This window comes from Sturnus vulgaris, chromosome 1, assembly GCF_052056855.1.
Source record: "Sturnus vulgaris isolate bStuVul1 chromosome 1, bStuVul1.hap1, whole genome shotgun sequence".
Lineage (NCBI taxonomy): Eukaryota > Metazoa > Chordata > Aves > Passeriformes > Sturnidae > Sturnus > Sturnus vulgaris.
The window spans coordinates 99065874-99092352 of NC_142243.1; the positions used below are offsets into that span (position 1 = coordinate 99065874).

At 36.3% G+C, this 26479-nt stretch overlaps 1 protein-coding gene across 1 annotated transcript in view; it reads right to left on the reverse strand.

Annotated features, from left to right (window-relative positions):
- ZNF407 (zinc finger protein 407) overlaps window positions 1-26479 on the reverse strand; it is a 335481-nt gene that overhangs the window by 292034 nt on the left and 16968 nt on the right. The window contains exons 2-3 of the mRNA XM_014870927.2: window positions 12871-17706; window positions 6885-6999 (exon numbers count right to left, since the gene is read on the reverse strand). Of these exons, the coding sequence (XP_014726413.2) occupies window positions 6885-6999; window positions 12871-17662 (4907 nt within the window). The 5' untranslated portion in view covers window positions 17663-17706. The remainder of the gene's footprint in view (window positions 1-6884; window positions 7000-12870; window positions 17707-26479) is intronic.

The window sequence follows — 26479 nt, forward strand, 5'->3', positions numbered from 1 at the left end:
GTACTGAACCCAGCAAACCAATTTCCAGTCATTACTGTGCAAACAGGAGGAAAAATCACTGGAAAGAAAAACAAAGTTAAGTTTGTTTTCAAACAGACAATTTAAATGTGAAAGAAGATGTAGATGTACTGCACACCGCATCCTCTGAGATTCTGGGGTGTTCCAATGAATTGAGCAGTAACCACCAAAGAAGCTATGTTACAGTAATACATCTGAGGCAAGTAAAATCAGACACAAAAAACATTCAAGATGCCTCAACAGATTGATTTGGCAGCCAATTCTTATAGATTAATTTCGGTTAAAACTGAGGGCATTCCAACAACTTACAGTTAAAGGCATAAAACATAAATCAGAATCTATTTTGTCCCTTTTTGGGTAGCATCCTGATTCTTTCATCAAACCCTGTAGTACTAGGGAAGCGATATTCATTGATAAAGATTAGGATCAGTTATTTTTCCTCTAAATTTCAAAGCAAAATTATTAAAAGTAGCAAGGAAAATCATGGCTGAATTAGGAGCTCGATGCAATTCCTACACACAAAGGATAAAAACAAAAAATGAAATAAATACAAGCCTTCTGAATTCTGGATATAAAATCAAACCATGCTACTTCAGCCTACTGACAAGACAATCCATCCACAATTTTAATCAAGCAAACCTCTCTCCCTGTCACTACTAACTACTAACTACACCAACAACTCTCATTCCCCTTCTTCTCATGGACACCAAAACATAGTTAACTTTTTTACCATATTGTTCTGCCAACAGATGGCATTTTTTAACAGCATCTTTCCCAACCATTGGGCCAATCCTTCTAAACTATGATGATAAGGACAGGAGTCTCTTTTTCAGCTGGGATACTGAACTTTGCTGCTTGCCTTAGCACTAAGTGTTAAACGCCAATGTTTGCACAGTCAGATTATTTCCCATTAATCACAAGGCCTGCACCCTCAGAAAGGGCTCAAACCCACCCTGCATGGCCAGAGGATGTGTTCAGAGTGAGGTGCCTATGGCTTAGCAGAAGAGCACATCTCTTGGACCTCAAAGCAATCTACAATAAAGTAAAATATTAACAATGCATGTCTGTAAAAGCAGTAGTTGCAGGTGCCAAACCTCTTTGCATCTCAATAGCTGCCATTTGGAAGTGCATTGAATTGGACTCTATGGAGCTCTATCTATCTCCAAATACAAAATACAGTAAAGTATGTCCCTTATATATCTTGTCTCTTCAGAAAGCACAACTAATTCATTATTATAATCCCAGTTAGCATACAAATTGCTAAAAACCCATTTATTAAGGGGAAAAGCTGGTCTTGATTGCTCTATATCAATTGTTACAGCAGTCTCAAACAGAAGAGTTCTGCTACTGCCTGTACAGAAGTCTCCCACCAGCCAACTCTAGCCAATTCCATGGCCGACTTCCAGGTCAGGACAGTCCTGCACAACACATCCCGGGATCTGTACAAGTTGTTTAAAGGTGCTGGGAGCTTTTCTGAATAAAAGTCAATTGCTTACACTTCAAGTAGTTTTCTTAAATAGTAAAAAGATAGACTATGTACTGAAGGTCAGGTTTGCAAATCTAACAAAATTATAAGACAGCTGAACAAAAAATGGCAAGATAACACGTATGTTATTTAACTTCATATATTTTTCTAGTATTTTTGGGGGGGTTTTTTAAGCACATGCAAGTTTGGAAAGCTGTTATGCAAGTTCACCTCATTTTTCTTTACTAAAGTAAATGTGGACACAAGTACATGATAGGATCAAATGGCAAAATGCAAATAGAGAAACTAAGAATAGCTGAATCTGGAATAGTCACTTCACATGCAATTATCTCTGATCTAAACAGCTGCACCAAACATATTTTTTGTTTGGACACATCTGTAGACATGATGTGTATAATTAATTGTTCGCTCAAAAATGCAATTTCATGATGCATTTGATTATTTAGATATAAAAGTTTTAATTCTCAGAGCTGACTAAAAATAGTGATTTTAATTTATTCCTGCTGCCTACAATTACCCACAACCATGTATTTTTAAATATTTCCAGACTATAAAAATTACTAATTTTTGCCACTTGTGTTTATCTGCATTTAGACTTTGATTTGGATAAATTAAGCTCTCAAGTGTTCCTTGCTTTATGAAACTCTGCATGTTGTACACTTCAACACAAATAAATGACTTCTACCATTAGAGGTTTAAATAATGTAATGTATTTCATGCTCAGCCTGAAGCTGGATTCCAATGAAGTTGCTAATGCACGTAATGATTAAGTGTAACTCAAATACTAACTGTGTTGTTGAAAACATGACAGGCAATAATTTGGTCTATTATATTCTGCCATTTAATTCCCTAGTACAGACATTCTCTGACACGTTATGAAGCAATGATTTACAATTATTCAAGCTGCAAAGGTCAGAAAGTGACATTATAATCATCTACACACAGATCCCTTCTAATGCACAAAAACTAGGTAATACCACACAAAAATAGTTTTACTAGAGTAGCAACTTTCTATTTAAGATTTCTCAAACTGCGTAAGTATAAATAATTAATTTACATTACAGTACGTTAAGGCATCCTTGGAAATACGTTTTTCCTGCTCCTACCAATAAATTTATGAATAAATCTTTTTTGCTTGCTAAAGGCAATCTTAAGAGCAGCCTTTCACTAAAAGTAGCCTGTCTTTATAATAAGCAGTTTAAAAAAATCTGAAAATCTAGAAGATTTTTCAGAAACAACAAACAGGAGTACAGCCACTTTTTTTTTTTTTTGCAGCTGGTCAAAGCACATCCTTATCTGGTAAGAACAAAGATCTATTAGTCACTATGCTCAGTATAGGTGAGTAGTTTTGTTTAGACATTCTCCAGGCAACCAGTGTCATTAAAATACTGAACTTTATACAAATCTCTAAATTCCTCTTAGCATTGACAACAGCAGCAGAAGAAAGGTTATTTCCATGCTTGGGACACTGTAACCGTCCCCAAAGCTTATTTATTTGAGACTTTAAGAAATAACCTAATTTAGCAAAACACTTATTTATCAGAACATCTTATGATATCTCCAGAATTAATTGAGAAAAGGAGTTTCAAAGCATATAGAGAATAAAGGTTAATACCTCCAGTCACCAAAAGACCAAAACAAAGCAAAAACCCCAGACAAACAAAACAACAAAAACAAACAACAACAAAAAAAACAAAACATCACATCCATAAACTACAAGACATAACTACTCCAGCAAAATACAGAAAAAAATAATCTTTTTGACCTCCCTCCAAATTCTTTTGTGTCTAGAAAGGCTTACTTTTTTTTCTCAAAACATTTGACTACTATATATTAAAGCCTATATGTGTAATAAACATAATAAAGACATTGCTACAAAAGCCCTTTCAATCTATAGGAAGGTAGCAAAAAATGTTTATGTGCACGTTTTAAATACTGAAAATTTTCCTAACAATCCAAACCTACCTTATACTCATCTTCTTCATCGATTTTTGAGTGGTCATAAGGGAAAGAGAAACAAGGAAGCAGCCACTCTTACTTAAAACATGTAACTACATACCCCAAAATTCTGTTTCTAAAAGCAAAGGCAAGAAAAAGGCAAAGAATAATAGACATATTTTTAAATCAAACATTGCCTATAAATTCTGTACAAAATCTCAATTGCAGAACAATGCATTTTTTATATCCTACCTAAGGGATAAAATATGAAAAGTGCATGATAAGCCTTTTCACAGCATTTCACCAGGCAAATGAAACAAAAATTTTAAATGCTGGACAATCAAGATTTTCTCACCTAGCCCAGGGTATCAGCCAATTTCAGAGTCAAACTTTCAAAAATGAAAGAACATCACACAGAATATAGACATTACCCCTGAAATAATGGGATATATTTTACAGCCATGGGTATGGAAAAGAAAACAATTAACACACATCTGCGATAAAGCAATGAGTAGCAGACGGTTTATTCCAAATGTTAAAACATGAGCGGTGTCCAATTTCTGTGTCATGCAGTTTCTGCTGTGCAGCTGAAGAAAAACAAACCCTGAACTTCAATTAAAAAAAAATAAAACAACACAGCAAAATTACTGCCTTTTTCAACAACTAGCTGAATTATATATTGTGTACTTTGTAGCATGTAAACATGAGGATCATTTGGAAAATTGAGATACAGCAAACCCTTCCTAAAAAAATACCAAAAATACACTTTTTGCCTTTTTTTTCAAGACAAAAATTTCAAAATCATTTGTCTTTGAAAAACGTGGTATTTTGAGACCACACCATGATGTTGCACTGACATTTCACCTTTAAAAAGTGCCCAAGCAGATTCAAAAGCTTTTGAAACACAATTTATCCTCACAACTAGCAGAGGGCTTATTACCGAGAATCTAAAAGTCAGAGGATAGAATATTAACTACTGTAGAAAAGAAAACATAGTGCAGGACCTTCTGTTTGTGACAAAATTACAGAGTTAATGTTCCTGAAAGATCACTTCACCTTTTAGAGCATGATTTTTAAAAAGGTAAAATTTATAGCAATTAAAGCTAATGAAGAAATGCAGCATGAGCTGCTTATGTTCAGGAACTAATAGGTCCACTGAGCATTTCTAAGATTATTTAGCCATCAATGATAATGAATTGACATTGTCAGTGGTGTTAATGTACCAATGCTCTATAGTGCCACTAATCCGATAGCCAATCCTAGCAATTTTATCTTTTTTTATGTCGCTACTTTATTTTTTTAACCAACACGCTACCCAATTCTTTCAATTAAAAGAGCACAAATATAGCACAGGCTATTAACACTTTTTTCTCCTCTTCCACATATAAGTTGGCATATTCATTATATGGACTATGGTTCAAATTGCTCTGGTCATTCCTCCTTCAAATCCTGATGAGTTCTTCAGGATTGCTAGCTAGTGCAAAAATGTCTTTCCCAAATAAATCAGCATTAGTATATGATTGTTAAAATATATTTTTGGTGTACATTAAGTAAAAACAGGGATATAAAGCAGAGTTTTGTAAGCATGGGGTATTGTTGTGTATGTCTCTTCACCAGTTGTTTTGCCATATCTAAATAGCACAGCTCCATGTTGTTGATGAAAATTAATAATACACAAAAATGGAAAATAAGTACCGGCCTGGCTACCAGGTATGACATGTCAGCAACATAGAGTAAGCAATCAGCTTAGGAAAGTGACTACCATTTTAATCCAAAGTTTAAATCATTCATACGTGATTTGCTCACTCTCTTGCATAACTATTGTGAACTCCAGCTGAGAGTTGTGAAAGTTCTGAGACAGGTTCTGTCAGACATATCAATCCTGAAGTGATAGAAGGAGTTTTTGAAAAAATGAGATACTATGCCAAATCCTAATAATTTTATTTTTTTTCTTTTGTTTTAAAATATACTGTATTAGCTGGTTTGAATTTTTTTTTTTTACTTTTCCTCTCACAAGGAAATAATCACAAGTTAAATAATATGATGATTTTTTCAGTTTAAGTTAAAAGGGAATTGAACAACCAACCAATATCAAGTTTGTGGACAACTTCTAAGGAAAAGAGCTTAGCCTTTGCTAACATTTCTGTGGATCTGTAGTTTTTAACTATCTTCCATGTCAAATTCTTGGCAATTGATAAAGCAGAGAAGGAAAGGAGTAGCACAAGTTATTCTACTACTGATATACAGTGGACTTAAGAATTGGGCTCATACATTTTTATTTCTCATTTCAAAAAATCAGCAATTAGTTTTCCTAAGTGAGTAAACTCATTCAAAGTATCTCACAAGGCCACATGCAAAATTATTTGAAATACAGAGATGAATCAGTGAAAATCACTCAGCTGCGTCTTCAGCTGAAGATTCACTTGTCTTCTAAAATGTGCAACTCACTTTGTCCTGCAGGAGATTGGTACACTGAGGCTAAAAAACCTCCTCCTGCTGAATATTATCCCCAACATCACAGCACACCATGCATGTGTGCACTGCACCATCTAATTGAACCTGTGCTCTTCTACACATTAGCCATAAGACTGCTACAGCAGTTACATAGGTTTGCGTAAAATGTTTTTATATGATGCATATATTAGTTAATTTCTTCAGCATAATAACATTAAAATATATTTTTAATCAGAACTAGGGTATTAAAATCCAACTTTGAATGTCCTATGATGTACCATATATGCCATGGCATTTTAAAACCTTTTAAACATTTCTGCTAAATTAATTAGTTTTGCATTAAGGAGACTCAATGCCTCCTATTAAATGCAACACATTTGAAGGACAATTAAACCTTATGAACGATCCTTCTAAGGAAATAACGATTGTTAAAAGAAAAACAAGATTTTTTGGGTAACAAACAGGAACACAAGTACACATAAAAGACTTAAATTTATCTTAAAAGTCTTATGCCTGCAATATTTTAGATCCGTTTGTTTGAAAAATCTGTCTTCTGTTTTGTTTTCATAAAGAATGAAAACCCTAATGGAGTCCAGAAATCTGTTAATGGTACTAAAATTATAACAGTATTGCAAAAGAAAAAACCCCACACAGTAAAGTCTATATTATATATTTTTTATGTCTTTAAATGGAATTTACAGTTCTCCCTGGCAATGTGAATGAACATCCTATAATTTAGTCAATTTACAGATTACAGGTTCAAATTGACCTTGTAGCCCATAAAATTGCTCATCTTCAGTGCAGGATTAGAAGTGGGAAAAGAATGTCATAACTGTATTTAAGGAATTTACCATAACAATGGAAAGGAGGATATGCATGCATAATTTTAGCCACTCTTGCTCACATCACAGTTTTCAATTCTGAAACAATGCATATTCTGTGCTCTTCTCCTGGTTAACCATGGTGGAGACTGTTTCAATTTACTCACCCACAGACATGACACTTGTATTCCCTCATCCCAAGGTGCCTCTTGACATGGTTTCTGGCATCTCCAAGCTGAGCTGTTGCAAAGTGGCATATCTTGCACTTGAATGGCTTTGATCCTAAGTAAAATTTAGCATAAGATATGAGGTGAATTAGAATAAAATATCACCCACGGTTAAAGAAATAAAAATTCCTGAGGAAAAATAACCTTTTAAAAACCTATCCCACATTTAACCTGTTTGAAATTTTTGCCTAATAAAAAAAGTGTCTTGTACATAAATTTATAACTCCCAGGACACAGACAGTATATCCTATATATTATATTCTATACATTACTCATTAAAGTTTCCTCAAGTTCAAGATCACAGAAAATACTCTCTGAACTTTAAATTTGGTCTTTTTCTTGTCATTAAAAATCCACAAAAAACATTAAAATGAAAAGATAATATAATGGGCAGGTAACATTTCAACAAGATGGCAAAAGTTGTTCTATGCCTTTCCCAATGGCCAAAAGCTGAAAGTCAGGTAATGGTGTTAAAGTGGCTCGGTATTGGTTTAAACTGCAAAATGTAATTTTTCTTTTAGCAAATATTTTTAAAGTAAAATAATATTACAAGTCTTCCAACTTTGAATAGATTTCACATTAGCATTGGTATTTCAGATTTGTTCTGTCACACACAGCAAATGATTCATCACCTAGCTATTGTAATGGCATGCAATGTATGAATATACAGTGGATAAAATATTATGCCTTTATGACTGTTTTATGGTCAAGAATTTATGATTATTCTGCAAACCAGAAGTATTGACATTTTGGCTATTATTTATTTCAAGAACAAACTTTAATATTAAATGTCTGCTGCAGACCGAAGAACTCTGAAATTATTCCTCTAAGGAAAAAGTATCAACCTATTTCTTGTACCACATCAGTTCAGCAAAAAGTCAAATTATTTGTCTATCTCAATTAACTGTGATCATCTCTCGAGATGGAAAAAATATCTTTTTTACAGATATAGTTAAACTGGGCACATGTCCGTCCCCAGGTTATTACACAGCAACGTCATTCTGGAACAGAAGCACTTTCCAATTTTCTGACCGCTAAATCCTTAAATCAATAAATCAAAATCATAGAATTGCAGTTAAAAGTAAGTACAATATGGTCAAAGAGTCTCCATATTATGTTTAGTATATGTTTTGTGAAGCACTTCTTCCAATACAGTTAAGCACAATATGAAATATGGGATCTTTAATAAATATACATAAAGAGGTCTGATAAGAAAAATGTTGCACTATATCATACTTGATCAATGAACCTTTTTGCTTTGCCCTTGAAGACAGAATATCCTCCAAGAATCCACTGGTGAAACTGAGGATCTTAGTAAAAAAATTTAGAGTCTTAAATTTCAATTTAATTCCCAAAAGCTAACGAAAAATGAAGCATTTAATTTTAATCTTCTAACTGAAATAAAAAAGTCAACAGTACTAAGCACGGGCAGACAAGGTTGAATATTTCACAGTTCAATGACAATGAAGCCAGATCTCTTAATACTTCCATTTCTACTGTTGGAAGTAGATGTAAAATATATTTAGCACCTCAATGGTTATATCTAGTCAGCTTTATACGTTTAAATGTCAAAAGCAGGTTCAGACTGCAGCTCACAGCAATCACATTCTACCCATCACACTGAAAAAAACCCAATCTATTTAAATGATCCTGATAAAACTGAATTAATCATTAATTTGGTGACATTTCAAATCAACACTGCATTCTATAAAGAGACTACGGCAAATAAAAAAAAAACTTTATCTTTGCATTAGAAGACCACTAAAAGTTGATGTTTTAACTTATGATCTTTAGCTGGACAATTAATAACAACAAGGCCATGGGCGAAGAGGATTTTTTTTTATCTATTGGTGTTTATACTACTCTTTTTTCTCACAGAATTCAAATACCATGTGGATTCTATCCTGTGTTCCCTTAGTTTCTCTCCTACTGATTAAATTGTAAATTCGTTCCTCATTCTGTTACTGCAGGTGTCCCACAGGGCTTCTATACAAGACCTTTGCTGTTTTCCATTTACATGACTCCTTTGTGAAGAACTCAAGTTCAGACCAATCGTGACTACAGTGTGCTGACAATACAGAAATGTATTATTCTGTTGACTGCTCTTATACAAAAATCACTGAGGCCTTGAGGGGTTTTGATTTTTTTTTTTCTCAGATCCAGAGCTGAATATCTGTTAACATCTCCATTTAAACTCCATGAAAATTCAAGCGCTGGCAGGCTCCAGTCAGTACTTATCACCTGAAACAAAAGCAGTGTATCTCCCTTTTAGGTTGCTGGTGCCAAATTTGTTCCAGTATGTTCTTGGATGGAACAACCCAAAATTTTATACTAAAAATGAAGACATTAGACTAAGATTTAAATTAATGGTAGAAAAAAATTGTATTTGCCATAAAGCTGCCAGAAACAATGTAAAACGTTTAACCATTTCTTAGCTATACTTATCGCCAACTTCAGTGGTTCTCTTATGTATTTTGAACTGTGATACTACTGGATTCACATTTGGCTTTAAGTCCTCAGAAAAAAAAAGGGGGAAAATGTTTTCACTAGATCATCTTTTCAACCAAATGACTCAAAAAAAATAGTCAGAAAAAGCCAAAAAAAGCCAAAAATTTCACCAAACTACTTTACCCACAAGTTATGGCATGGAAAACAAATGTATATTTTCTGAGGGTAGCAGGAAACAATAAGGCTCTTAACAATTGGGGGAACACCAAACAAACCAACCACAAACAAAACAAAAACAGAACAACAACAACACCTAATCAAACAAACAAAAACCACCATAACAAACTGAAAATAAGACTAAGTTTAAAGAGTTCAGGTCAGGCAGACACAAACCATTCTACTGCTTTGTAAAAAAATACTTGAGCTCATAATCCTTGCTTTACATTAGGACAATACAGACCCAAAGCTGTAAGAAAAAATTCACTGTCGCAGCTTTAGGCCAGCCAAAGGCCTGCAGGCATTGCTGTGTTCCTAGCTCAGGCCCAATACAAAGTGAGCAGAGCCACATGAAATGTCATCATACTGTTTCCTCCTGTGTTTAGGACGTGGGGAGTAATACAGCACACTTGCATTGGGCACAACTGTCATTAACTGAGAAGTCTGATGAGAAAAGAAACAAAGATGTGGTTGCAGGTGATTTTTCCTCAGATGTTGATTGTTAATTAAGTTTATGGGACCTCCATCAATTGCAAACTAAAAAGTCTTCCACCTCTACTACTCCTTTTATTTATCTTTACACTTCCTCATTTTCACTTGTCAACATGTGATGGACTTACTTGTTAGGTCCTCTATAGCAAGGCTTTCCTTTCATTTGCAATGTGAAAATCTCCTACATTATTTAATGGTATTTTGAAACATTATTTTTCTATTAATGGAAATTATTAGTTGTATCTTTCTGCAACTTCCCCTTCCCTTCACCACCCCAAGTCATCACTGATTACTCAATTAAAAAAAAGGAAAGGAGTTGGTGATGGTTACACATACATACACGTGTATATAAACCTATTTATGCACATCCAGATGCTGATGACAGACTTTTTAAAAAGCATATAATCAGAACAATAATTGGGAAAATGTGTGGCTGTACTCTTATGTACCTGTTGTTACCCTGGGACAGGCGAGAAGCTGGAAATGGTGGACTTTGCCTCACCAATGTTACAAGAAGTATATATACAACTGGTGCAGTAGGTCATTACCCTCTGCCACCACTCCCAATAACCTAAAAATATTTTTTATTAAACTGCATCCACTGTGATACAGATGGGAAGAAAAGGTTCTATAAGAAAAGCACAAACAGGAAAACACAGAAAGCCTTCTTCCCATTAAGTATTAATAAAAGTCTCCACATTACTATTTACGTGAATGAGCAAAGCATAAGAAAAACATTTTGTTTAAAGTTGCAGTGAGGAAGAGGGCAGATAAAACTCTGTTCTGTAACCCTTCTATACTTCTTCACCAAAAAATTACTTGCAAAATTAAATGTATTCTTTCACTGCTTTGCATATTTAGTGCTATCCAAAAGCACAGTAAAAATATACTCCACGGTAAGACCTACACATAAGATGTTAAAAAGTACACTAACTTTTACTAAATGTTACAATCAATGATGTAACTTATGTAAGTAGGGTTGCTTTGTCATATATTGATAGTTACCTCACTTTCACATCCACATTAACTTGATTTTAAATGCAATTAATACATATAGTCAAGGAAGACTAATGGACTACATTCTGCACTTAACCTGGTGGACATTTTCAAATGGCACAAGTGACCAGTGCAAACCTATTTTGCATTGTAAACGACTAAATAAATCTTAATGGATTAAGAATGATCAGCTATCAACACACAAGGGAAATTAAGTGCTGAAATGCCTACATTGATTATTTTAAATTATTAGCCTTACTCTGTTCTTGAATTTGTATGCTTTTAGTGAGCTTTAACACATTTACAAGACTTATTGACTATAATTACAAGAGAATTCAAGTAATGGACACATCAATTATAAGCAACATGTCTTGACCAGACAGTTGCATAAAGAATTCTAAAGAGAGCTCCATTAGCATCCTCCCCCTTAGTTTTATTCAGTTTTATCTGCCGTAAGAGGGCATATTAAGGGCTTATACAGCTGTTCTGACCATGTGAACATGAGCATCCCTCTAAAGACTTAACACTGCATTCAAAGTTGGATATTAGCTGAAGCAATACAGATAACTGTGCTATTGACAGGACAGAAGTAATGCTGAAAGTATTAAGTATGTGAGTTATTGGTATACATGAATACTGCAGTTATAGTAAAATACTTTGAAAGGTTTGAAATACAATGTCCCTGTTCCCCAAGATTAATTTTTAGGATTTGTTGTCCAGTCACGCCCTTGCCTTTTCATAAAAAAAACTTACAAAACTATTTTAGGATTATGCCAAGAATTACCATTCTTTTATGCTTCTTTTTTTCTTACCTTTTTGTTCTCTTCCTTGTAACCATGCACTAAGTTTCAAATACTGCATGAATTTAAACTATAGCTTCCATAATAAGCCATTATTTAAAAGTACAGTAAAATAAACCTTACAGTTTTAATGAAAATATGTTCATTGAAATGTGAATTTATTATTCAAATCCACTCATAAATTCAACCATGGAGACACCACTTGTCTAAGCAGAGCTCAGTGATTTAGAAAAGCTGTCTATTTAAAATAAAGAATGTATGGCAGGTTTATAGAAACATCGCAGTGAATTTTTACATAAATTTAGAACTGCAGCTTATGCATTTTTCTACAGAAATGTTTTTAAATTTTCCACTTAAAATTAAACATAAAAATGAATTTAAAGTGTGATCAGCACGGCAACTAAATCAGATGCTACATCCCTGTGCAACACATCAGCACTGCATACCACCTTCCAAAAAGGCTGACCAATTCCAACAGCTATAACTTATTTCTACAAAAAACTCTTGTTGTTTCTTATTGGTATTTATTTAGGAATGATGTAATATCAAATGCCTGTTCTGGAGCATTATGTAATGCTGAAAGTTTCACTTAATTGAAGTGCAATAAACAATTTGGCTATTAAACAACTGCACAGAAGAGAAAGTTAGAACAGATAATTGTTCTCTCAAACCACCACTGCTTCATAATATAAGAACCAATCAATGGTTACAATTGAGATTAAAAGGAAGAAAATCTCGCTATATGAAACAAAAAGCAGAAGGGTGATTGTACTTGAAGTGTTCTTACATTTTCTGCCCTTTGATCACCGTATTTTCATACCCTTTTAGATAATTTTGAATTTCATCAGGGGCTCATCAGGCGATACAAATGCCAGTTCATAAGAAATATTAAAGGGCTTAACAAGCAGAAAAAGACCAATGGTATAATTCACTTTCTTTGAAAGAGACCAATTGCAACAACAGCGTTTCCATACCTGTGTGGGTACGGATGTGAGCTAGGAAGGCCATGGAATTGCTACTTCTACACATCTTCCCACAATACTTGCAGACATTGCCTTGGTTCTCTTCCCTCTCCCTGTTTATCTGCTCAGTGTCTTCAACAATGTATTTATTGACTTCCCGCAGCAGCTCTTCATGTTGCTCTTTGATGTGGAGAAACAAGCTCTGCTCTGAATCGAAGGGCTCCGTGCACTTCAAACATTTGAAGGTTGCGCCTCCTTCGGGCAGCTCCTCCACGCTCGCCTGCTCGTTTCGCATGTGCCCAGCACTGGCCAAGTGCTGGTGAAGGTTGCTTTCTGTGTAAAATGATTTTCCACAGAGTAAGCAATGAAAATGCTTTTCTTTTGAAGGATGTTTCATGGCTATGTGAACATTTAGTCCGCTCAAACCATCTGCTAGAAAACCGCAGTCATCGCAGCGAATACGTGTCGATTCCCCAAGGGAAACTCCTTCTGACTTCTTCTTTTTCCCACCACTTGTTGAAGTGTCTGCTTTCACTGTGAGCTCACTAGCTTTCACTGCCCCTGACATTTGTCCTTCTGCAGAATGGTCAGTGGCCTCCCCATCTTGATGACTTTTTAACCTCACTATAGAAGAATCAAACTTGCCAACATTTTGCATTGCCTTTCCTTTATCATCAGCACTGATAACTGTTCCTAAAGCCTCATTACTACTTTCTTGCGTGCCCTCAGCTGTTGAGCCATCTGCCTCCCAAACACTGTTATTTATAGTTACTTCAGCTTCATGTTGTGCTTCCATAAGGGCTTCTTCCTCCTCCCCAGTAGGATCCTCTCTGAAACTTCTGTTGCCATCTAAACTATGTCTATTTTGTACTGTTTCTCCAGTGTTTCCAGCAAAATTTGATTGTTCTACTGCACTACTTGTTTCTGGAAGACTTAGCATAAGTGGGTTATTTTTCTTCAGTGATTTTTTTTCGAGATTGTTTTTGTCTCTACACTCTGCTTCTGGGTTTTCAGTATTCTCTTCCAAGCTCTCCACACCTTTTTCGGAATTGAAGTTTGTGTTGCTTGATCTATTTTGATTTTCTGCAGTGCAATCATCATCTGAGTTGAGCAGCTCCTGGCCGTGCTTACTTTTCTGCACGTCACAAGCACCTGTTTCTTTAACTGATACTTCTTTAGCACGTTCAATAACTTTATCTTTCTGAGGAGTTTGCTGGAATTGTTCACAAAAAGGGTTTTCTCCTCCATTTCTAGACTCCTTATCAAGTTCATCTCCTACTGTATTTTGGGAACTGACATCTTTAGAGATTCCAGGAGATGTATTTTCATTTAAGGCAGTACACTCAGTAAAGCTTTTATTCATATGATCACCTTCTGATGCATCATTGGCACACTTTGTTTCATCTAAAATAGTTTTTGATTCTCCTGCACTGCAATGGTGCTCCTCTTGAGGCAAAGAAGTGGCTTCTTTAGTGATATTTGCTCTATTTGCTTCCTCAGAAGAAGAAGAATAAACATAAGATTCTCTTCTAATTTTATGTTTCTCTGTTGCTGCATGCCTTATCATCTCTCTGCGAGTAACAGCATAGTAGTCACAAGCCATGCAGTAGTATTCAAATTGTTTTGTATGCTTTCGTTTCACATGCAGCTCTAAAGAAGCAGCAGAATGAGCAATGAAGCTGCAGTGTACACACTTGTTGTCATTTGCACCCATGGCTCTTCTCTGGAAGCTTGGGTCACAATCTGGAGCAACCATCGCTGGATCCAGCAACACACATTGGTTTATATTCAATGAATTCCTAGCAGGCTGGAAATCTGGCAGCCTACTGGCATTTGCAGATTTTAACTCAGCATCTCCTTGCTCAACTTCCTGATTGTCTAAGACAGACTTTTCCAAATCCGATGGCAGGCCACCATCCTCAACATGTTCAGGCAAGGCAGTCATGGGGCTGCTCATCTTCTTGCTAATGGATTCAAAATTACCTCCTTCAGGGCTAACGATGATCTCCGAGTTCTGTTTTCCACATCCTTCTATTTCAACACGGCTTTTGTGTTTTTTGGTTGCACAGTGACGTTCCATATCTCCTTTGGTGACAGTGTAGTAGTTGCAAACCTTGCACAAATAGCTGTACTGATGACTGTGCTTTCGTCTGATGTGAACAGTCAAATTTGTAACACTGGAGGCCAAAAGGCCACAATGGGTACATGTCCTAGAAACAGTACCTTTAGGTTTCCCTCCTCTGGATGCATCAGCTAAAACCAATTCATTTTCACCAGTCCTTTGCTCAAGTGGAACAAATTCCTTATTTCTCGATATGTTTTCCACAGAAGAGGATGAAACATGTATAATTTCTTTATCCAACTCTGTATTTCCACTCCCAGAAACGGAAGGATCCACCACTGATTTAATGCCACCAACACCAACGCAAACCTTTACAATACATTCTTCAAAACGTAGTCCAATGTTGTTTTTCCTGGCATTTTCAAGATGCTTGCTTCTTTTGATATGTTTCTCCATTCCTTCCTTACTCAGTGAGTAGAGATTACATGCTTTGCAAAGGAAGTGGTACTCTTGTGCATGTCGGAGTTTTATGTGCCTTGTAAGAACTGTGGAAGATCTTGTCTTATAAAAACACTTCTTACATTGAAATTGGGTTTTATTCAGAACAGAATGCTTTAGTTCATTTCTGTGATTTATGAAGGAAGAATCTGGAGTTTTTGCTTGCATTGACACTTCCACTTCCATTTCCTTTGCAAGTCTTTGGCTATTGTTCGATACTGAGTCACTGTAAGATACCACTTGCAAGGTATGATCAGTGTTACTCAATGGAGTAGCTTGCTGAGATAATGAACCATCATGTTTCTCATTTTTTTGATGATTTATCAGCTCTTCTTCCAATTGAAAAAAAAGAATGCAAGCTGGACAACTATGGGACATATTATGCACTTCACTCATATGGCTTTGAAGGCTGACCACATTCAAGCTGGTAAATGAACAGAGCTGACAATGAAAGCTACAAGCACCCATCTGGTGTTTACTGTCCTGACAGTGTTGCTTCATGTCCTCCCTGACTCCAGAAGAATAGCTACACATCTGGCAATGAAACTGGATCCTTTTTGTATGAAGCTTTGCAACATGAGTTTCCAAACTTTCTCGGTCATGAAAAACATTACCACAATCCATGCAAGTATGAAGAGCACCATCATCAGCTGTAAGTTTAACTTCAGAATCTTTGGCATCTGCAGCACTAGAAGAAGGGGTATTTGGCTTGTATTCAGTAAGATCTTGTACTTCTGCAGCAGTATTACAATTACTTTTAGTATCTGTTTCTAGTTCCCTATGTGACACAGGGCTTGATTCATCATGTTTAAGCTGTGTGCTGGAGATAGGCTTCACATGTACTCTCTGAGCTTCAGATTTGGGTCTCTTACTATTCCCCAACAAGCTGTATCTTCTTTTAACCTGCCTTTTTAATCTAGAAGACCTACTCTGTCCAAATGAAAACCTTAACAAGAAAGCATTTCCTTTGTGTTTCCATGTATCAAATCTCTTTGTCCTGCGTAAACTGTTAAGTAGCATTTTGTTATTTGGAAGGGATTCTGTTTTCTGCAAGACGTTTTCTGATGGTCCTGGTATTTCTAGTTTTTCAGTATGAACTTTATCATTTCCTTCTGTACCAGAAGAAAGCAACGTTTCTTCTGTCATAGTATCTTTTTTTGCAGTGGGAGTATTTGAAGATGGTAGCATTTCAACAAGTTCACTACCATCATTTTGTTTAGACAAACTTACTTTTGAGCCTTTCAGTGCACTGCAAACACTTAATTCTTTTGCATCAGCAGTTCTTGCCCTTAATTTATTGGTCCCAGGTTTTGCCCTGACATTCCTCTCTTTGGTTGCAGTAGATTGTTGGTTTTTAAAGGATTTTTTTGTCAATATCTGTACAAATCCTCCCCGTGCAGCAAGATTTTGGCGTCGAAGGTGAGTCTTGCCAAGGAAATGAGAATTTAGGAGACTCTCTTCAGCACTCTGAAAACCACAAAGATCACAAGAAAATATCTTGGATTTCTCACGATCTCGCTTAACATGCATATGCGACGTCGAACTACACTCACCTATGCAACTACACTGAGGGTGCGTTTGCTCTTTGGATGGTTTAGAGAGGCTTTCTTGTTTATGTTTTTCTTTATCAGAGCAGGAAGGCAAACATTGATCACTCATTTTGCCTTTAGGGTCTTTTTCTATGTTTCCAGCTGTACAGACAATACTGATTTCTTCTGAAGAATATAATTTATCAGGAACAGCAGCTGATACCTCATGTTTATTTTCCTTGTGAATTTTCAATATGGCATCATCAGCAGCACATCTGAAATCATAACGTAGGCACAGGATATCTGAATTAAATATGTCACTATCAGGACAACTGGTGACTCCTTCCTTCTTTACAGCTCCAGCTATCATACCACATGCTTCTCCAGCTAAAACTTTTTGGAATTTCCTTCCACTGTCTTTCATATCTTCTGAAGAACTCTGCTTTCTTTTCCTGGAGACATTTTCAGGTTTCTCTGCTTCAACAACATCCAGGTTTGGTGATTCTGACAGTGCTGTTTTGTTTGTGCCATTCTCTTTTTCTTTCTTTTCAAGGTCCCTGAACACTTCATCTGATGTAAGTCTTGTTTTCTGCTGAGATGAAGAGTCACATCCAGCATTTTCTCCTGATATATTTCTTAGGGATTCTTCTGTCAACTGAACTTGTAAATTCTCATCAACATCATCTCTCTTCTTATCTCTTTCCTCCCCATCCATTCTCAACAGTGATATTACCAATTGTAGATCATTTGGTTTAGCACCTACAAAACAAAGGAGTTATCATTAGTCTTTTATGCGAACTTAAAGGTTAAAAGAATTAAATTTTAAAAAACCCATGCAATATAGAAAATTAAAATCATGAAAGGAAGACACAATGAAACATATGAGGCAACAGTTTGACCATGGTATCTAAACCACCTTCTAGTTACAGAGCTCTCACTGTGATGAGCACCATGTGAGCAAACACTTAGATTCCATAGTTTTTATGTAATCAAGTAATCTTCTACATGCTTTAAACCTGGGCAGACAAATGTGACCTTTGCTTCTGGAAGTATATTTAGGACACAAAATACTAACAGCTTTCAGGAAATTGGTCATGGAATATTTAACTTCTGAACTAGAAAATCAGCTTCCCAAATTTAAAAGTTCCCAGGAGAAATAATCGTGACTGCAACAACAAGCAAAACAAAGCCAACATAAATGTTAAATATTTTAAGTATGCAGCTTGCTTTCCTTCCTCTGCTTAGATTATCTGCTAAAGAGAAAGAGGGAAAACACAAATAGAACCATGTTCTAAAAGAATATGCTGCAAGTATATTTTCCCATCTTTCCTAAAATATCCTCCAAAACATGGTTTCCCAATTAGGGAGGAGGGAGGAGAAACAAAAAGTCATGAAATAACAGTGCAGAGAAGGGTAGCACCTTTGAGACCCAGCACAAACTCTAACCATTAAATCCAGTTACCAAAAGCTTTTGCTCAACTGCCCTATGTGACCCTCCTGTATCCAAGAAGATGCCGCCACTAGAAAACTGATGCTACCAACACAGTTTATAAGAGGGATGGGGATGGGAAATCAAATCTTGACATTTATTACCTTTTCATTTTGATATGAAGCGACTGAGAATTGAAAATGCATTTCATTTTAACAGATGATTAAATACTAAATGTTTATCTATGTGCTTTACACTATGATTTAAACATCAATTTGCTGCAGATCCAAGTATTCAGTTTTTTGTTCAGTTACCCATTGAATGAGGCCATGACCACAATTGTAAGTACTTCCTGACAAGATTAAGTAATTGCAATGTTGATACAGATAACGTAGATAAAAAAACTATTCAAGTACATGGTAAAAAATATAATTATGCTTAATTTTGAGGACAAAGTAGGAAAGTATTAAACTGAGAAAATAAATTCAAATCAGTTGGACTTATTTCCCATGGAAGCAAAAAAGTGTTTTTCTGCTTAAGAATAATTTATGGAAGGCCCCTAAGGAACTGAGTGCACATTAGTCACGTACATTGAACAGTTTTTCAATTGTAGGTTTCTCATTGAGCTGACACACTGACCAAACCTATACTGAGCTAGTTATAACTAAATAGCAAGAGAATAACCACCTCTAGATCGCAACAGCCCTTTGGAAAATCATGATATTGTCCCTTAAATGTGGCTTTCTGATCCTTATGCACTACTATTTTTCTTTGTTCACTACATGGAAACTTATCACAATTAGTCAGAAGGAAAACAATCAGGGCTATAGTCTCAGCTGCTATAACTCAGCACACTGTTAGTATGTTCAAAAACACTACAGCAATTAATAGCAGGACCAGATTAAGTCTTTGAAGTGCAAGCTTATCCAGAAAAGGTTATGAACACTATTTGGGATACAGAATAAAAAGATCAGATGAAAATTATGTGGTTTAACTGCAGTATAGCTTTATTTATATAATGCCAAATATCAAGTTACTTCAGTGACAAGTGTCACAAGCCCATCTTTAAACAAGCAACTATGAGTCCTTTGCCTTGCTGCACCTCCACAACCCACCAATGAGACCCAGTCATTCTTCCCTTGGGCCTGGGGAAGATCAGTTTTTCATTTGTTGTACAAGACAATTTGCAATCTCAAACCAATTCTCCATCTTCTTTATAGGATACTTTCCTCTTAGATAAATCCGTAAGATTTACCATAAAACTTGTCCAGCAGTGAACTAATACTGGCATTGAACATTTCCACTATCAAAAGTTGTATCAGGAAAATTAGAGGACTTTCCATCAACAAAAATGTGGCCTTTCCTGCCACTCCCCCAGATATTCAGCTCATCTCCACTGGCCACTTGCACACCTAAAAAAGATGGTTGATTTTTCTGCACAGTCTCTTCATGTTTATTCTCGTTTCTCAGCATTTGTTCAGTAAGTCTCCAGTAGAAGTTCATCCTGCTCTGTATGCAGATCACAATCCCAGTTCTGGTGTCCAACCTTATCTCCCACTCAACTGCACCAGTTACAGATTTTTCTAGTGCTTAGGAAAAGAATGCATTTCCTCTAGTTTATCTTTGTAAGCTGTTTGTAGTAAGAACTACAAACAAGCTGCTAAAAAAGTGAAAAATGCAAAACATAAACCTCATAGGTGCTGCCAATAACCTCAGTAAGAACTTAAAATATTCACGAGTAAAACAAACATGCTAAGATGCCTTACACCCCAGACTTCTTGCCTAATTCCTTATCTCTGCCTTCATTTTATGACAAACTTCTAGCATGCAGACCGGGACTACACTCTGTTCTCCTAATGAAATCAACAGCCTCACATCTACCCCCACAATCAGTAAGTATTATCAAGGCAATTTCTTTCCAGCTGCACAGCAGGCTACCTGTGGCAACACGCAGTAATGATATACCTTTACCAACTTCATCACTACCACACATCTAAGTTTCCACGAAGATAGCCCCACCCCTGCAGACCCTTCCCAAAGTTACATTTGCCTCCATCCCACTTCTGTATAATCTGTGTCAAAATATCACTACATGGGAGTCTGCATCTGCATGAAACTAAAATCCAGAAAGTATTCTCTATGAAACAAAACAACTATGAGGTAGTTGCTGCTGTTTCTCTAAAATGGCCCCTGTATTAATTAATCTAAGGAATTAAATGCCTCCAATTTCTTTTATCTCTCTCTTAAAGCTGCCTGTAGGACAAGAGCACATCTTCTGAGAGACACTTAATGCCTACTATCACTACTTTTGCCAGGACCATGATCAAAAATTTGCTGAGCTCTGCTCAATTCTCTGTATCTCACACAAGATCTGGAGCACCGGACCACAGCACTGGACCATGTCTCTACTTCTTCCTGCTACAGCCTTTGCTCAGATCACAATGTTGTGCCTCTAACACAATTTCAATAGCACATAGCTCAGTTTCCTAGATGGCAGAGTAGTGCCTCACACCCAAATGCAGCTGTGGGCTCCTTCCTGCAGGAATATATTGCAGGAATAGCTATCACTACTCAGAGAAGGCATTCAGTACACCATTAGCTGCCTCTAGACAAAAAGACCTGTATTGTTTCCTGTATGTAAGCTTCTCTCCCAAAAGCTCCTTCCCAGATTTGTCAGAGGGTACTAGGACAATGGCAAAGTACAAGCTGGTCATAAACCTAAGTGGTCCTAATCCTCAGTCTGCCCAAACCAATTCACTTCTGCTCTCAACAAAGCCACCACACTAATTAAGGGCTATCCTGCAGTTGGCATTGTAATATAGAAGAATCAATGCATTGGAGAAGGCATCAAAAGCACTCAAAGTTTGGACAGTCCCAGTGACCACGTAAGAAAATTTTGCAAAAATTTTTGGAAATTTATCTTGGATCAAGCCTTAGTCTGGCACAGGGATCATCATCACAAGCAAGAATTAGCATCCGGAATTTTATTAACCTAATCTAAGAACACACTCTAGATGTAACAAGTAAACCCTCTGAAGCCACAGCATCTTAAGCATATGCTTAAACCTAACTCCTACTTGTTAGTGTGATCGAGTAAACCTTCTGAAAGCAATGTAACGCTGCCAAACTTGTACAGCAGCAGAAATGGGGAAGATCGTATTTGTGGATCAACAAGACCAAAACCAACGCAAGAAATAAACTTCCTTGTGTTTCCTGCTACCTTCATCTTTTAAAGCATTATCTGGAAACATTTTCACAAGTAACAAGTGCTTTAAGTGCAACAATACGTTACCACTTCAAGTATTGCATAAATAATCCAAAATGTATTTACATAGGCTCCAAGACTGCGTCAATAGTAATGCCAGGTACAGCACAGCAGAAAACTGCAGCACAGGATCAATCCCAAGCTAAGCAGGCAGCAGTCAAATCCTTGTATTTCCACAGTTTAAAACCTTGTTCTGTCAAACAGTGCTCTCTTAACATCATATTCGATGTTCAAAATGAAGCTGTTCTAACTCAAAAGTGGGTTGACTTTTCGTAACATAAATCTTTTGTTAATGTTCATATAAATCAAGTATAGCTGAACAGATCCTTAAAGGATATGACCAAAAATTAATTTGCCACATTAGCTTCAGGTTAACAAATTCTTCTGCTTGGAGACAGTCATACATTACCTAATGCATTTTAAGGGTCTTTGCAACAGAGTGCTGTTCCTGAGTTTTGCAGAGAAACCTGTTGTGGCCTCAAAATTTTTGCTCAGAAAAAGCTACGCTCGTAGTTCTACTGTAAATAGGTACTCAAACATAGTGTTTTTCTTCAATAATTTCCTAAATAGCTGAAAGAAGTGAAACATGTTTTTAAGATCTTCAAAAGCAGAAGGTTTGTTACATATGTTACATCTGCACAGGCCAACTATCCAAATCCTTGCAGGAAGTATAAGACACATTTTAAAACTGCAAGTGCATAATATGCAGTATTTTGGCTATATTACATAAACCAATATAGCTAAAGATTCTCCCTTTTCATCCATTGGGATTTCCAAATCATCAGAATCGTGTAGTTTTTGTTTCAATATTTAAACTAATAAATTCATACCAAAAAAAAAAAAAAAAAACACTTCTTGAGCAGCCACCACCATTTTTTACCTGATAACAACTCACTTTTGTATTCTTCGAACAAAGTTTTTTTGTATATTGACATAGTGTCTGCTACAGTTCTATACACAAGCACAAGTCATTTGTGAACAGAAGCTGTTTTCTTTGATGAAAATAGAAAACATTGGATTTGAGTTTTCTAATTTTTTACCACTGGTCCAAAAAAAACCAGTATATAAAGTCTTACTATGCCAAAAGGTGGAGACACTGCAGTTAAGCTTTGCAGTGTAAGACCTGCACTGCTCTAATCCTCAGATGAAATTTAGAAAGTAGTAACCTTAAATTAAGATCAAAAGGACAAAGAATTTAGCGATGATCAATAAACCTGTAGCAAACTTCAAAGTTCCTTAACTTGATTGTCAATGCAATTTTACTTACTTCTCCCTTTGGTCATATGCCAAGAGAAGGGGAAGGGATGTGTACAGAAGAACACAAAAAAGTTTACTTACAAGTACTAACTGTACTTTTTTTTTATGCTAATCCTGGCATTAGAATTTCCAGAGCACTTCTCAGTCACAAGTACTATTGTCTCCAAGTATTCAATGCCCAATCTGCAGTGTTTGTAAAGGATGTGACATATGGAAAACAGTTTCATTTTTTTTCCAGTAAAAATTTCCCTTTTCAGACAATTAATTCTTTCAGTGAAATCATGGATACAATGAAGCAAAATCGTTTTAATGAGCTCCATAAATAGCCTGCACAAAACTGCATGTTAACAACTCATCTCTATGTACGACCATTGTGTCAAATAAGCATCTTCTCAGGGGCACAACATCCTTCCTAAATCAAATCATACGTCTGTCTTATGGCCTTACAAAGTTACCTCACTTCCTTCAGAAAGACTAATCCAAGCTAACAGTCTCCTCAATAATGGAATACAGGAGACAATACAGTTGTCAATTCAAATAGAACAAAGATCACCGTTTTTTGAAGAGAATTTGGTGATATCATTACAAACATTTGTTTGCCCTTGCAGCTCAAAAATGCTGGAACTTCGAGCTTTGCCTCATGAGCCAGCTCTTCACATAAAGCCACCACTTTCCTAGGACAGCAAAATTTCCACAGGAGACTTCCAAATAAACTGCAGACTTCCAAAACGAAAGACTTTGAAATTTCCACACAGATCTACCCAGAATAGTTCAAGTGACAAAATAAAAAGCCACCTGATAGTCATCCCCTGTGTATCACTGAAAAAGGGGAGTTATCTGCACCCATTATTTTCATTTTCTCATACCCATCAGAAAAAACTGTAACAGCGTCACATGGAAATGCACCTGCAATACTACCCGTATCTCGCTTGCTTCTGCTTCCAAACCACTCAGAGTCCTTCCAGGTGGGCAGAAACTGGCAACACAAAGGCTCCCTAGCTCATCATCCACTCATTTCAGAAAGAGCCAAATGCTGCTAAATGCAGCAGGGAACACTGATTACATCAGCTTTGAAGAAGTCAAAAAAAGACACACACAGATACGCACTCATTTCAAGTGCAGGCAGAATCAACAGGAATGTATATGCAAGACAGAGAATCAGAAGAAATGCACTAGTATCTCTTAAAAATTGTTATATAACTTCTAGACTTTCAGTTTTTGAAAGTGTAAGAAGGTCTGTGTATTTTGAATTCTAAAATCAAAGAATTCTGGCTATTTCCAGAGCAAGGCATACATGTAACAATAGCAATAAAAACATTCAGTAGAAACTTCTGAGGATCCAAGAAAGACCGCATTCATATAGCACTGTGATATTTATGGATGAAAAGCACTTTCTAAATATCCACAAAACACTTAATTTTTGAGAGTTTATCAGATCCAGGAAAGAAATACCATTTTCCACATACACTAGTAAGTTCTGTGGTTTGTGGGAATTCTCCAAATGACATGCTTTCGTGCAAGATACAATTCTCACCAAGTACACCAATTAAAACTAGAGAGAAGAAAAAAGTAAAATGCAATTTGAATCCCTTTGTACTGTTGACTGTAGTACCTTCTTAAGTACAGTGGACCACACTGGAATTCATCAGAGTACACAGGCACCTATCACTGACACCTGAAAGAAAATCTTGTAAGTCAACTCTTTCCTGAGCTTTGGCAGCAAAAGATAAAAGCAAGCTGTAATTGTTGCTACTTGTGAATTGGCTCTTGTAAATTTTACCCTAAAAACCTGGTCCTAGAAACCCTGTTTTCTCCTTTAAAAACATAAGGAATATTAATTTCCTAGAAGGCTACTCTGGTGTTTAATATTTGTGAAGACTTAATAAATTTCCATCAACCTTTGCTCAAAATTAAATCCAAAAGACAAAAAAGGGTGGCTTTGTGGGCCCCTTGCTTGAAAGTACCATTTCACACAGAAAGCAACAAGAGGCCACTACCGTCCCAGCCTGGGACACATTTGTTATCTACTGCTACTGTATTTATCACCAGTTAAATTATCAAGAAAAGAATGCATGCAGTAATCAGTGTATTTATGGACATGCTTCTCACTCTCGTGCACCCAGTTTTCCTTATCTGCTGCCTCTTCAAGAAGCTCAGCTGAAATGACCTGCATGAATTTTTGGCTGAACAGGTAACCTAAAAACTTCGGATTTTTTTGTGTGATAAGTTAACAAAGTTTCCAGAAAATACAAAGCGTGCATATGCTTCTAAAGAAAAGGAGATGTTAATAAAAATAAAAGCATTCTGATGACCCCTGGTGGCCACTTCATACAAGGAAGTAATCGCATTCCATCTGAGAAAAGCAGATCAAACAGTAAAGTGTTACGTGTTCTATTGGTAGGCATAGCTACAGAAATGACAGCTGATATTATTAAATTAGAATATTTATTAGAATGTACATATTCACATGTCTGTCTATATCAAATTACTGTATTATAGTAGGCATACAGACGTACTCAAAAATTTAACTACTAGAAACGAACCATGTTTTTCTCTTCAATAATAGAAGTGAGCACACTGGAAGTATTTCAGCTCAATCCTACGAGACATACAAAATTGACTTTTTTTCAGTTTTGATTTTCCAGCTGGGTTGCTTATATAAAACAGAGGGTGGAAGCAGGGGTCTGCCTCATACCAGGGTTCACTCAGGGTGCTCTGTGTAATAGATAATGTCCCAAATCTCTCCAGCACAGGCAGTTCTCCAGCACAGTTTAGCAGAGCGAACAAACCAGCTTTTCCTTATTTATATATATAAATATATATTTTTATATATTTATATATATCAATATATATATTTCCTTATTTATATTTATATATTTATATTGGACTTCTACCAAAAAGAAATTAATATCCATCATTAAGATTCAGTATAAATAGGTGATAGCTGTCCACAAACCTCAGCTATGGAGAGGGTAAACCCTTAACATACAAAGGAAAAGCTGCATGACAAATCACACCTTTTCTCCTTAATGCTTTCCTGTAATATATGCAAGCAATCACAACAGTGCTGCCATGTCCTCTGCAACACAGAGAGGGATGTTTTCCCCCAGTAACTTAGATGATCATGTCTGTGACTTATACCATGCATAGCTGAGCAAAGCCTGTCTTCCTCCACAAGTAACTGTTACCTGGGTTCAGGTGAACAAACCCATGCTTCAGCTATGGTCACTGCAGAACTTCTAATGCAGTGTAGTTCTGTACTCGGAACAGTGCAGGAGTTACAACTGATATTTACTCTAATTTCCATCTGTGACACATCTGTCTGTGTCAAGAGACAGAAACCAATATAAGACAGCAATGAGGGGCGACCCAGTGTGACGGTGGCAATATGAGTTCCAAGCACTGGCCATACAAGATACAAAAATTATTCATTTTTTCTGTGGCGCCCGTGATAGCAGTCAAGGGATACTACTACAGCACACCATGAAGCCTTTTCACTTCCCCATCCTCAAGTCCTTCACTAGAAAAACTAAGCCATGTAGCTACAAAAGCCTCCTTCACTTCAGATGAGGACCAAAAAG